Consider the following 14,519-nt stretch of genomic DNA (forward strand, 5'->3'; position numbering starts at 1 on the left):
ACGGTAGTCCCTCCATCTCCATTCTTGGTCTTTTTTATGGGGCGACACCGACAAAACGGGTTCCCCAGTGTCACGCTGTGCGTCTGTCTTGAAATAGCGAAGCTCAGTAAGGAGAAGAAAAATATCTGAACTGTCAAAGAGAAAACAGAGGTCGGGAGAACGGGAGAGAAAAGGAGTGGAGCAGATTAAAAGCACGGTCTGGAAAAGAGGCCTAATCTCCCCAAACACACACACACACACATGCACACTTGAGATGGTGGTCCCACGCTCCCACCACTTAGCCCCATCTCTTTGCGGTTTACACCTCGCTGTTGGCCCGGCCGTTAACCATTTAACATGCTCCCTGGGAGAGCGCCTTCTAATGAAAGACGAGAACGGGCGCGGCGCTAAAACAGAACGAGCAGCACGAACGGGATTTGACGGGGATTACGAGAAATTTGCCATTTATCCGCGGCGCCGACTCACACAGTAGTGTCCATGGGAAGGGAGGTGGCGGTCATTGCCAAGGGCAGGGGTCGCGACCCTGCATGTTTTGGTTTCTTCAGTCGCAAGGGTCCAGCTAAGGCTCAGACTAATTACCGCTCGTGGATTAGCGGTGCACGTACCACACACATACAAGGCTTCGCTAGTTACGTAAAAACACATAAACTGCCTTATCTGCAAAAAGTTAGACTCTCCTGGGATCCAGACAATATATTTGTGTCCGATATATGTATAAAAATGAAAATTTGTTGTAACTGTACGGCATTGAACCTGAAGGCCGCCAGGTGGAAAATGTATTGTCCGGATATAACCAGATTTCAACTAAGAACACTGGAGAAAATATCTCTATATTTACGTTTTTATATCTATAAAAGTGTGTAGAATATCATATAATGATAGTTATGCCTCACATCACATGAAAGGTCTTAGTTACGTCACATATTACCAAAGTCACGTTGCTCCCTCACGTCTGGTATTTTAACAGAAATACTCATTAGATGTTCAAATTTACTGTGGGCTGCGTTTGGTTGTCAAATTCATCTCTTCTTCCGGTAAAGAACTTCAACTCGCGACTGAATTGACGAAAAAGAGCCTTTGACCGTGTTTTTCGAAATGAGGCGTTATTATCTTAACAAAGGTGTCATTTTCGGAATGTGCGGGCCCTTAAAATGAAGTGACTGTTTCCTATTGTAAAATGATATACGGCGATTAATGAAATAACGCCGCAGCGCCATCGTATTCCTGCCGCCTCCCCTTCGGGTACCCCAATCAGTTTTCTTCCCCCGAAAGCCCACCTTTATGATGTAAAACGTCTATTAAGAGGCGGTGGCGCGCGTCCTGTTATCACTTGGGCGTGCGTTTTCACCGAGGAATGTCGAGAGGACCGCAAACAGTTATCTCATGCTTTTGTTATGCTCCCTGCGCTGGCGCGGTAAAAAAACACGTCTGTGTAATTATAAGAGGCTCCCTTGCGCACAGCACTTGCTGTAACTTTAAAGCGTGACATCACATGAGGTCCACGTCTGTTTATGGAGTGAGAAACGTCAGCGTGGGCTTTTCTGTTGGGTTGTTTGAGTGTTTTTTTGAGCGGATGCACAGATTGACGCGGTGGGAAGTCTACAGTAGGACTAGGAATAGTTTCTGCCCCGGGCGGGACTGGCCTGACGCCGACAAGAGCGGACCTGCGGCCCGTACTGGAAGAATTTAATAGCCCCCTTGAGCAGATATTATAGCCGGCATGTCTAATCAGAGGAGGCCTTTCCATCCTCCTGAACGGTAACATTGGTAGGAGTGATAGGTTTGAAAAATGTCTCTTTTTTTTTTAACCCGCCGTTACAAATTATGGAATTTCCTTTGATTTTTTATTTTAAATATCATAAAAGAATCAATTTGACACAACACTGGGGAGCTGGAAATTCCAGTAGATGATTAAAACATGTAAAATTTCAAAATGCAACACTTCTGACATTTCTGTGTGATTGCTAATGGACGTGCGAGATTTTATGTACAAAAGTCATATTCGTCCAAATTTTGGACCATATAAAACCATTATATTTAGAATTTTTGAGATGCGTTTAGTAGGATTTTTGACATTGATTTTCCTGCAATTTTTGGAACATTCCGTTGCGTGGCGGTCAATCTACGTCAGCAAACAGAAAATTCTTTGTTGACTTGTGTTTCCCCTCGAGACAGTAGATGGCGGTAGAGAGCAGTTAATGGCTATGTCTTAAAGGGTCATCTTCACATCACAGACCAACAGATGCCACTGAACAATTTGAGTGGTAGAAGGAAAAAAATATCCATAAATAAGTTTATCACGCCTTTAGAAGCATTTGCAAAGTTATGAAAACATGCAATGTGCATAGTTTAACCTAGTTCAACCTTATTTCAATTTTGTGTGTAGTGAGCTGAAAGATGACATTCATTTCTGTCTTTATTAATTTTTATCTTTATTCTCTTTTTGTGCACACGCTTTATATATGAATAAGTCATCTATAACCTAAAACTGTATACTGTACAAATAATAATAATCCCCTGTCCTCATTCTCTTCTTCTCTGCAGTCTTTTGTCAGATTCCTTGCCTGAACGGAGGCCGTTGCATTGGCAGGGACCAATGTTGGTGTCCAACCAACTCAACCGGGAAGTTTTGCCACTTGCCGGCTCAGACGCACGCCAAACCAACCAATCACAAGGACTCCAGAAACTCCGCACCGAAATCTCCTTCGCACTCCACCTACACTCTCCCGCTTTCCAATCAGCAAAGTAAGTGCACACCCGGGCACGAGGACACGTCCATCCGTTGTCCTCGAATCACTCACTTGACATCTTAAAAAAAAAAAAAAAAAAAATGGCTGGCTTTGATTCGATTGTTTCCCAGCACAGGATCCGTTCTCATCTGTTTTATTTCATCAAAGCAAAAGCTCTAAATCAACCAATATAAAAAGTTTGTCCGACGTCCCGGCACCCGTTTTGAATTTCAGCGACAGTCAATAAAATTTTAAATGCGCGAGTCCGGCGGCTGTAAAACTGTGAAAACACACAAAAATAGATCATTCTTGTGTTATAATTGGAGAAAGACAAGTTTCAAGCGCTCTTTATAGAGTGCGTTTCTTCTGTCAGACTTTTGACGCATGATAGTGGATTCTGGGAAAAAGTCCTACGACTCCCTTAAGATAGATCCTTCGCTTCAAGTCCGAAGGATAAAAGCCTGATTTCGACACATTGCAACATCCCCGCATCCATCTTTCAAATCTGTCCGTGTCCTCCAATGTTTGATTTAAACTCGGTAATCCAAAGTTTTGTTTGTTTTGTGAGATCAATTGTCTTTTATACTGTCAATCATTTGGGGATTACATGAACAAATTGTGATTTTTAATCTCTCACGCTCCCTTCTTCTTGAATCCTTGAAATGATTATGAAATATTTGAGAAAAAAGTCTTTCTAGAACAGCTTTTCTCTAACGTGTTATGTGAAGGCATTTTAGGGTGTGCGTAAATTTATAACGCAAATGTAATTCAATGCTTTTCAATGCCGTGAAAGGAACAGTACATTTTCTTTTCAAATTAAGTGCAAACTAAATGGAACAAAAAGTAAGCCAAATTTTGACTGCTTTACAAAACATTGTATGCAATTATTTTGTTAAGTTTATTATACAGATCTTGTATGTTGATGATCATAAAACTTTATAGCTAATTGGCAAATTAGCTAGCAAAGACGCTCAGTGGTTTTCAAATCGGGGTTTGTATACTCCCGGCTCTATGGGCGGTATGTGAAAATTTCACAAGGTTTTGCAGGTATCAGAAAGTCTTAATTTACTGCTTTTTAGATCTGATAAAAAGCAGTTAGTCTTTTCAAACTTGTGGTAAATTAATTGGAACATGAAGCAACCTATTTCTAAATCGAGTTATAGTGATTCCTATGCATAAAACGACGCCCGTATTTTTGTCTTCCAGTCTCACTTCACCCATCCTTGGTCAAGGTCCACATCCAGCACCCGCCTGAGGCCGAGGTCCACATCCACCAAGTGGCCCGGGTCCAACCGGGTCAGAGGTCGCCCGCCACCGAGGGGGCTCACTCTGTCCAGCAGCGCTCTCAGCCCGGCAACGGCCACGAGCCCGTCGCCGAGAACGGCGGAGGACCGCACCAGCGTCAAAACGGACACGTGGGAAGATGCTTCCAGGAGACGGTTGACGGACAGGTATTAGTTGCCATATTTTCCCGCCTGCGGTTTCTCGGAGTTGTTAAAACCCGAGCGGTCTCGTAGCGCATTATCTTCTTGTTGCTTTCGCCGTCGAGGTTGGCTACGGACAATGGTAAATGCAGCACCTCCCTCTGTCCGTCATGAAAAACTGTCAAATCTTACACAGTGTCCCTTTAAGACATAGGTGTCCAATTCCAGTCCTCGACGGCCGGTATCCTGCAGGTTTTACGGTTTTCTCTCCTCAACACATCTGATTCAAATGATTAGCTCATTGGTAAACTCCGAGGGAGCTTGAAAATGATCCTAATCAGGTGTGTTTAGGAGAGAAAACCGGAAAACCTTCAGGATACCGGCCCTCGAGGACTGGAGTTCGACACCTGTGCTTTAATATATATTCACAAAATGTTTTCTCTTTCTCCCAAGTCGGATTCCCCCTTCCTCAAAGGACATTATACATACATAAAGAGTATGAAATGTGTTTTGCCTCGTATTCTCCGCGCACCTCTCTCACTCACAGCCGCAAGCCTGTAAATGTTACTTTGTTGCGGCACAGCGGAGAAATGTGTGGATATGTTTGTCAACCAAAAAAATAAATAAAAACAATGAGGTGAGGATGGGAAAAAACAATCATACAAAATATCCGACAGAAATTGTAATAAACTGCAACAAATTCCATCAGGTGTAAAATGTGAATTTTTTGTATGATTTCCGACTAAATGGTCACGTTCCATAGTTAGCCTCACTGTAGATGTGACTCCAGGTTTACGCTAATGTTTGTGTGTATTAGATTCCAGTCCCGTTTTCCACAAGTTGTCCTCACTTTTCCTTCCAGTTTAGCAGTTCGGTGTTCAGCAAAAGAATGTTTTCACTTTTGTAAATCACCGGCCAAAATCCACTCGCTCCTGCAAGGAATTTCTCCTAATTAGCCAGATATCCACGATCTAAACGCTGATAGTTACTGAAAGAGTCTTCCTGTTCTCTGCCCTCGCAGATTCAGGCATCCGCAGTTTTGCGGACATTTATTGGCAGAGTGGTTTCTGAGATTTTTCACAGCTGTGCGTTTTTTGCAGTGTGGTAAGCCGCTGCCAGGCCTGACCAAACAAGATGATTGCTGTGGAAGCGTGGGAGCCTCCTGGGGTCTCAACAAATGTCACAAGTGTCCAACCAAACCAAGTAAGCCGTCTTCCAAAGTTGCTTATTCACCCCGGCTTCATTTGTGTCTCCGATACGCAATAAGGTCTTTGATAGTCGTTCAGAAATGCCGGAATGGTCGCATTACACGAACGTCGTGGCGTTCACGTCGCCTCACGCGCGTTCGCTACGTTTGTGTTTACGTGGAGCTTTTTGTAACCAGCTGGGATGTCTCAAAGAGAACGAGACCACACAAATGGAAGGGCGAGCCGCTTGTAACGATGTCCGAAGTCCGGTCCTTCTCAAAAAGGGGTCAGTAGGGAAACGGGCTTTGCTTTGTGTTGTGGAGTGTAAACGCGCGTTTTTGTCGTCTAATGTTTTTTTGGGACAAAATCAAATTATGATTCATGTGATTTAGAAAAGAAATAGCATGTTTTATGCCTTTTTCTTCATGGTAGAATATTTAAAGGGACAGTGTGTAAGATTTAGAGTGCTTTTCATTAAATAGGTATACATTAAATAATTATAAATTTCAAAAAGTTGCAAAAAAAATGTGTTCTTAATGACCGACAGTATATTTGAAAGATAATCGTAAGTCTAGTTATTATGAAATGATATTACATGGGGGGTGGCACTTCTCCAGAAGCTGCCATGAAATATTTAAAGGGACAGTGTGTAAGCTTTAGAGCGTTTTTTCATTAAATAGGAATACATTAAATAATTATAAATTTCAAAAAGTTGCAAAAAAATGTGTTCTTAATGACTGACAGTAGATTTTAAAGATAATTGTGAGTCTAGTTATCATGAAAAGATATTACATGGGTGGTGGCACTTCTCCGGAAGCTGCCATGAAATATTTAAAGGGACAGTGTGTAAGCTTTAGAGCGTTTTTTCATTAAATAGGAATACATTAAATAATTATAAATTTCAAAAAGTTGCAAAAAAATGTGTTCTTAATGACCGACAGTAGATTTGAAAGATAATCGTAAGTCTAGTTATTATGAAATGATATTACATGGGGGGTGGCACTTCTCCAGAGGCGGCCATGTTTGTTATAACTACGGACATTGGTAAACGCAGCACCTCCCGCTGTCCGGAATGAAAAACTGTCAAATCTTACACAGTGTCCCTGTAAGACATAGGCGTTAAATTCCAGTCCTCGAGGGCCGGTATCCTGCAGGTTTTCCGTTTTTTTTCCCCTCAACACATCTGATTCAAATGATTAGCTCATTAGTAAGCTCTGGAGGAGCTTGAAAATGATCCAAATCAGGTGTGTTTCGGAGAGAAAACAGGAAAACCTTCAGGATACCGGCCCTCGAGGACTGGAGTTTGACACCTGTGCTTTAAGCTATTTGTGTTCATGCTCAATTTCCGTTTATTATTCCCGTCCTTCTCAAAACGTTTTCTCTTTCTCCAACCCACATTGTGTTGGTTTCCCATCCGAGTTGAGTTTTTGCATATTTTGGTACGATCAAATCTAAACCGCAGCGGTTGACTGGCGACCATTCCTGGGTGCGCCCAAAGTCGTCTGTGGTCGCCGTCACCTTACTCACTGAATGGATGGGTGGCTAACCCGCAACCAATGACGTGATCTTGTCACGTTCCTCACTTTTTATTGGATCATTGGAAACATGATCAGAACCTGATGTTCTGGTGTACTGTATGGATGATTAACGATTGGTGGATGACAGGTGGGGGCTGACATGTTGTTGTCATTTACGAACTCGCATTTGTATTTTTATGTAGTCTTATTAGTTTCTTCATTTTCTGGTTTTGTCTGGCATCATCACCCAAAACCACAAGCCACAATTGGGCCCTTTTTTTTTTTTTTAGTGGAGTTTCCCATACAGATTTTTGTTTATTGTTGCCTTTTTGGTCAATGGCAACCTCTGATTCTTTATCGGCACGATACAATGATAACGTTTCAACTCCCACATAGTACCTCGGATTTTTCCCGTTCCAAAATCAACATAGTCCAAATGTTCACGCCAAAAGGGCTCCTATTTTTTTCGGTCACGGTTTTCCCACAGTGTTATATTTTACATCAAAAACTCACCATTCATTTTCAATGAGAAATTTCACATTATATATAATTAAACACCATTACACGTATTTAGTTATTTTGACTTTAGCTCCCATGTTTGTTTGAGGTTGTTGGTTCAAATCCCAACTTGGACGGTACGTTAAAACTCAAAATTGAAATCTTTTTTTTTTTTAACATTCTTTCAACTCAATAGATCAGAAAACCTCCATTTTAATAAAAAAAAGTAGCAAATATCCAATTAAATTCTGTATTTCAATGAATTTCGCAGAAAGTAGCATGAAAAATCAAGCGATTCTTGCTCTTTCATTCTTTTCTCTTTCTCCTGTTAAATTAACATTTTCACCAAGTGACCCCGCTCCTATAGGTCCGTACCAAATTATGAATGGATTATCTTTTCGCATATTTTGTACTTCTTAGTATAATTCCAAAGAAATTCCACATTGTCTCAATGTTTCGATTTTGTCAGCTTTCAGAATTCATATGCAATTCCTCCCCAAATTGCACTTCTACTTTTAAGCTGCGGTTGTTTCTAATTGCTGCATATTTACAGCATTTATCACCCAACTAAACACTAGCGGGGATTGCGGGGTTAGGGTAACGACCGCATTCAGTCATCATTAGCTCTGCGAAAAGACTTGCTAACTCGACTATCCCCCGAGTAGTAAAAATTAAGTGGATTTTCATTTCCGACAAAAAAAACTCGGGAAACGTATGAGAGCATGAAGATGAGAGTCCGGTGCGAGCGCCGCCCACCCTGCGGGCATAAGGAACGGGCGTAATTGCGTTTTTTTCCAAGCCAATCTGCGGTAGGTTGAGAAACAGCAGCAGGCTGGTTGCACGCTGACAAGCCGGCTGGGTGGTGACACCTCTCGCCGTACGCAGAGCCTCTTACTCAATTTGACAGTCCTGTGCGTTATTTGGGGGAGGCGGGGCTTGACGGGGAAACTGGAGTCTGCTGGAAAGTGCCACATTTGGTAGATGTATTTTTCTTGTCTTTCTTCTCAACGGCACGGCGGCCAAAGCCACAAATGTCAGTTGGCCGTCAAAGACCTCAAGCTGGGTTTAATATCCAACCGGGTTCTTAATCAGAAGCAGGCATCATCCCTCTGTTTCCCCTCCATCCATCACGGATCTATCCTTTTCTCCTATCCAGCTTCTCTCCAGGCAACCTTCTCCCCGAGCTCCCAGATGTTCTCCTCCGGTGCTTTGAAGTGCTGACTAGAAGCGCAGGCGCACGCTCCTCTCCGTCGTGTTTGTGGTATACTGTAAGCCCGGGTCCCGGGTCACACGCAAGACGGGGGGAAAATGAAGTCATGCTTGCTGTCCCTCCAGTCTTGGAGGGAGCTTTAATAAGAGAAGTGCTTTGAATTCCTTACTGTTATTGTTCTCACTTTAGACGTTTGGCCAGATCTTTAAGTCGCATTCCTCCCACCGTGGCCTGCGTTTGACGGGAGGGATGTGGAGGGGGGGGGGGGGGGGGGGGTGGACCCTGGAAATGGTGGGGCGCTTTTCTTCTCTTTCGCTAGGAGAGGCTCACTTTTGGAGAGAGAGTCATAGCGCTTTTTAGGGCTCTCCTGCGTGTCCGGTTTAGTATCTTGACTATGCAATCTGAACCAATTGAGAAGTTTATGGCAGGAGAAAATTTGTCAACTTAAAGTTACCACTTTGATTTTTATTACAATTGTACGTATCTTTTTTTACGTACTTACACAGGTCTTGATTAATATATTGTAGTAAATTTTGCAGTATGGTGACATTTTTTGAGAGAATTTGTTCTACGCGGCATTCTCATATCGCTGGTGTTGGACCAAAATCTCATAAATCACACTAGGCTCATTAAAAACAAAAACATATATAAATATACTAACCAAAGATGCTAATGCTACTTGCGAGTGATGTTTTTTCATGTTCTGTCAGAATTTATCATTATATTGTGCTAATTACTATTCGTTTGAATATTACCGTACTAATTTCTTTCTGTGGAATTTGCAGTATGACATTAAATGTAATTCATCGATATACATCAACGACATTTAGTTTACTGCTTCATGTTTTCATTCTCTGGCTTTGAAGTGGCCAAAGTGCAGCGCTTTAGTCAAGTCCAAGTTAAGTCCGAGTGACAAGGATTTGAGGGCAAGTCATCACAAAGATCTGAGTCCAAGTCGGATCAGGTCAGGGTCAAAAGAGTCAAGTCCAAGTTGAAATCTAGATGAGAAGATAGAAAAGTACTTCTTTTATGGGCATAAAATTTGAGAAAGTTCATTCCGGTTAACCAATCAGATGTCCAATTTGCTTACCTGACAGACTTGATTTCATTTCTTTTGAAGGACGACGATACTTTTCAGGAATAAAAACATCATCGAACTTGGTCTAGCCCATAAACTATTTTGCGAGTCCAAGGGTCGAGTTCGAAACAAGTATGAGTCAACAACAAAAAAAAAAGGTTAACAAAATCCTAATAAGGATAGCAAGCTCATAATAACACCCATAAAATCCAGTGCCTTCCCTCTGGACCAGATGAGGAGATGGATTGGAGAAAAGCTTTCACTGGGCCTCTAAATTTTGATGTCAGGAGACACAGAAAGCTAATACGAGAATGGTGGATGAATATGATGAAGATATTTGTGTACATAGGAGAAAATGAATCTTTTAAAAGCTCGGAGCCGGGATCGTGTTGCAACAAAAGGGGTTATATAGGAATGCTTCTTTTAATAAATTCATCTCAGGTTCCCTCCGCAAACTTTTGCTCCGCTTTTGTGTCGGGAGCGAGCATGACCCTTGGCAGCCCCGCCGTTCGTTCTTAATTCATCGGAATTCTGCGATGCGTTTTTCTGTTCGATGCCGGGCAACTTCCCACGTACGAGGTGATGGGAAGTGCCACGGAACCAGATCAGACATCCCCCTGGGGCCTTCAGGAACCGCCACACCTACATGAACCCTTGACCCCTCGGTCCAAGCATCCCTGCCCAGCGTCGGGAGTCTCCCGGCTGCTTTATTTTCTCCCCGGTTGGCCTCACGCTAATGTCAGAAATCACCCACTGATGTACCACACATGACGTAAGATTGCGAATAAATTCGAGGACGGACTGAGCCAAGATCTACATCCTTCCTTGTGAACCCATCCCACCCCGTTCTCTCATCGCTTCCTCAGACATGTTTTCTAACATGCATAGTAAGGGCCAAAGTTTGTGTTTGGGACTGTTTTTTTATTCGCTTTGATCAAACACGGACACTTGTTAATGGCCAACAAGAACCAGAAGGTGCTAGAACTTGGTCTGGGAAAAAGGCGGTGAAGAAAACAGATGCCCTGGAACTGCTCCACAGCAGCTTCCAATTAAGATTTGATAAAGACCTCAAATCACGTTTACACTGCTTGATTCATTAGCATTGACTCGCTAATACATCGCGCTTAGAGCGACGGAATCTATCAGCTGCGTGTTGCAACGCGGTTAATTATGGCTCTGCGAGTCTAAGCGCCATGAGAAATAAAGGCCGGTTAAAGACCGATGCGTTTTCAAACCGGTGTTGCGTTTCATAACTGGATACATGCGACGTCGAGCGGATTTTTATGAGGAATTTACCCTGGCATGTCTTCCTTTTGGAGCCGTCCCAGGTGGTTAATGCGCCACAGTGAATTGGAGATTAGGGAGGAATGTAGGGCTGTTTTGAATGTGTTTTTGATGCCGACTGCAAAGTCACCAACATTAGGCCTCGGAGCTGCAAACCAAACGCTCGGAAAATATTTCTCGCTATATGAAAACAACTACGGGAGTCGTTATTTTGGGGAAGATTCTCCTTTGGGTTAAAACGAGGAATGGCACATGGATTTCAAGTTGAAGGGAGGCAGCAAAGCAAAAAAAAGCCGACGCGTGCCAAGGAGACATTTGCCTTTAAAAGCAAACAGCTTCTCTTTGAGCTGTTCCCTCCAATCAAATGTTGACTCCGAGGCCATGAGGAAATACCCTTGGCATCTCACCGAGTCAAAAGACTTAATCCAGTCATTGATTAGTGTGGTGTATGCCCATAGTTTCCTTTGTGTGCCACCAGTTTGTTCCATGGCAGCGTGACAGAAAGAGAATTACTGGAAAAGGGTCCCGGGGAGGTCTTGGCTGAGGCCATGGTGTTTTTCCGATGAGAGGCCTTTGGTGGAATGGATTTTCTGGAGATGGCATCTGTAGTTTCTAGGGGTGTGGCGATCCGATTTTGTTATTGGATATTGGTGTTATATCAGACAAACAAACAGGATCAGATTATATCAGTCTCCATCCAAAATGTTTTTTGTCCCACCCTCTGTTGTTCCCACCTCACCCTCCTGAGGCCCGGTCTATTCATTTGCTTCCCCTGTTGTGTCCTTTTTGTCTCAGTAAGACAGCAGAGTTATCGACATCCCAACCGTATACGTGATACGTCTTTGGAAAGACCAGGATGTTCTCTACCGACCACGCAGACTACGTGGGCTAGCTCCAATGAGTCGAAAGACAGACCCAAAACAAATGTTCATTACAGTGGACCCAAACGAATAGGCTGGGTCTTCTATGGGCAGGGTCGCAGGAGCAGCAAGGGTCCGTCTCTGCAGCCACTTAGCCCAATTGCTCTGCGGGGGATCCCCGGGCGTTCCCAGACTAGCTTAGACACATATTCTCATGTCCTTGGCCATCCCTGGAGCCTCCTCCTGGTGGGACATACCCGGAACACCTCACCAGACGGGAATCCAAGGACCCAGACAGCTTAGGATGATTTTTTCTTGCCCCTCTGGAGCCAGACCTGGAAGTGGGGCTCAAAGGCAATGTTTTGATACCCATGGGGCCTGGTCAGGCACAGATCCTTTTGGGCTCACCACCTGTGGGAGGAGCCAAAGGGGGCGGGTGCTTTGTGAGCTGGGCAGCTTCCAAATCCCAGGACCTTGGCTTTCCAGTTGCTGAAGCTAGCCCTCGGAAAGGTATACTGAATGTAAAACATGTTTAAATATACTTAAGTCAATTGACTTCAGAAGGATAATTTTTCAGGGTCAAATGATACTCTAGGCGTCAATATCAGCACCATATCAGAGGTGAAAAAATTACCCGCTACAGTTTCTTTCGCCTCCATCTTCCAGTGGGCTAAAGGTAGAAGCTAGATGATGAGTTTACTCTCCAGACGGATCCCTGGATCCACTAGCGGAGGACTCTGAGCCTTGCACGACTGACGATATCACCTATGAAAACACACTCTAGTTGGCAGGGTGGTCCTGCATAAAAACTGAATTAATTGACGATCATAGTCCAGCTGAAGTATCCGTCCGAGCATAAAATCCATCTCCTTTCTCAGCCGCTTTGCATTCAGTGTTTACTCGGATTTTGCATAAGCCGTCCTTTCATTTGAATCCCCTCGCTAGGGTCTTCCTTGATCCGAAAAACAGACTTTGAACAGATTTAGGACTGAAGCACCAATCAGGAAGCTCCAAGGGATTTGAATTACACCACAAGTCAGGGAATTCACCCAAATATTATTCAACAGTTGCCAGTGGCATTCACGACACAATTGAATGGAGACAGACAAAATTAGTGAGGGGTGACAAAGCCTTTTGTTAACCGGGGCTAAATGGTTGGACAACAATTGCAAGTGTTTCTCTGTACATTCAGTGGATACAGACCAGTCTGCGTCGAAACTCATTGTAACCAAGGGCGACACTAATGATGCACAGCTTGAGCTCACTCTTGCAAGTCGCTGCTTGCGAAACCCTACACAGACATTTTCTAGTCAAATGATCGTAGGAGCCAGCATGAGACAGCACGCATCATTAAATGATCCGAAAACAAGGTAGCCCTTAGATTTGTGTACCGCACCAGAAACAACTCGGCCTTCTTTTTTGCGGCCGTAAACCCGACTTTGCAAAGCTCTGAACCACTGGCTCTCAACTGTTTCTCCATGATGTACCCTCCAGGGAAATATTTTTTCACCGCAACACCCCGCAAACTAATTGCAGATCAAAACAAAGAAAGACTTCAAATAGACTCATGTGCCATCCGTTTCTGATAGATGAAACTTCGCAACTACATCTGGAGTGGTGTCTCTAGGCGTACAGTATTTTATTCAGAAAATCCAGAAGACAGATCCCGCAGATATCTGTACCCTCATTTGGGAACCACTGTGCTAAACAAAAAGGTACTACGCTAAATGTTTTATCCTCCTGAGATGCAACTTTTCATTTGTGTCCATTGCGGTGGACGTTTCTTTTGACTCATTTGAGCTAACCTATTAAGTTCCTTAGTGTGCTCAGTAAAGAACATCCTGGGCTAGCCGATGGTGTCTCAGATGAAATCAACTTTGGTGAGACAGCAGGGACACCACAGTGGACGCAAATGTATAGGCTGGGCTTCAAGAAGATGTAAATGTATAATAAATGTAAATTAAAAAAAACATTAATTTTAACAAGACCAAGACTTTTGGAGGTAAGACAGCCCTAATCCAAGACCAAGACTGCATCATATCATTCCATTTGTGTCCATTGGAGCAGACATTTATTGTTGGTATATATTTTTTTACTCCTTGAAGCTAAGCTACTAAGTCCTTGTATGCTCAGTAGAGGACATCCTGACCTTTCCAAGCCAGTGTCATGTGTTTGGGTACTATACAATCAACTTTGCTGAGACAACATGGACACAACCGTAGAGTAGACACAAATGCATACACTGGTTCTTAGGAAGATATATAAAAGAAAGACATTTCTTTTCAGTATATATCTTTTGACTCATTTGAGATACCCTACTAGGTCTTACTGTGCACAAGAGAGGACATCTATTGTCTCATATGTCTGGGTGGGACGCCATTAATATTGTCTGGCTGAAACAAAATGGACACGACAGTGGACACAAATGAAAAGGCATCACTAAGACCTTCGAGATCCGTATTCTTAAAACGTTCCCTTGCCCCTATTAATACCAAGACGCACTCAGTGAACCGAATCAAACTTTTCTTGATGCAACGCCCATAGGTTCACATTCATGACCATTTTAGATACGTGTCAAAGTTGTTCCTGGAAGAGATCTTCTCAGTTGTGTTAATAAGCTTTATTGAGACAGACCTCTCCCACTGGGTTTCCCTTGGCATGCGCGCCCTGCTGTCACTCAAACCAGACTTTCCCTGATCCTCTCTCTGCGGGAGTGCATGCCCAGCACCCTG

At 43.3% G+C, this 14,519-nt stretch overlaps 1 protein-coding gene across 1 annotated transcript in view; it reads left to right on the top strand.

The window, feature by feature from the left end:
* Positions 1–14,519, top strand: part of LOC148412602 (latent-transforming growth factor beta-binding protein 2-like) — a 114,400-nt gene that overhangs the window by 46,769 nt on the left and 53,112 nt on the right. The window contains exons 6-8 of the mRNA XM_088433367.1: positions 2,545–2,745; positions 3,936–4,180; positions 5,254–5,356. Of these exons, the coding sequence (XP_088289493.1) occupies positions 2,545–2,745; positions 3,936–4,180; positions 5,254–5,356 (549 nt within the window). The remainder of the gene's footprint in view (positions 1–2,544; positions 2,746–3,935; positions 4,181–5,253; positions 5,357–14,519) is intronic.

Source organism: Hippichthys cyanospilos, chromosome 14, assembly GCF_059441005.1.
Source record: "Hippichthys cyanospilos isolate Australia breed blue-spotted pipefish chromosome 14, RoL_Hcya_1.0, whole genome shotgun sequence".
In the NCBI taxonomy this organism is placed as follows: Eukaryota; Metazoa; Chordata; class Actinopteri; order Syngnathiformes; family Syngnathidae; genus Hippichthys; species Hippichthys cyanospilos.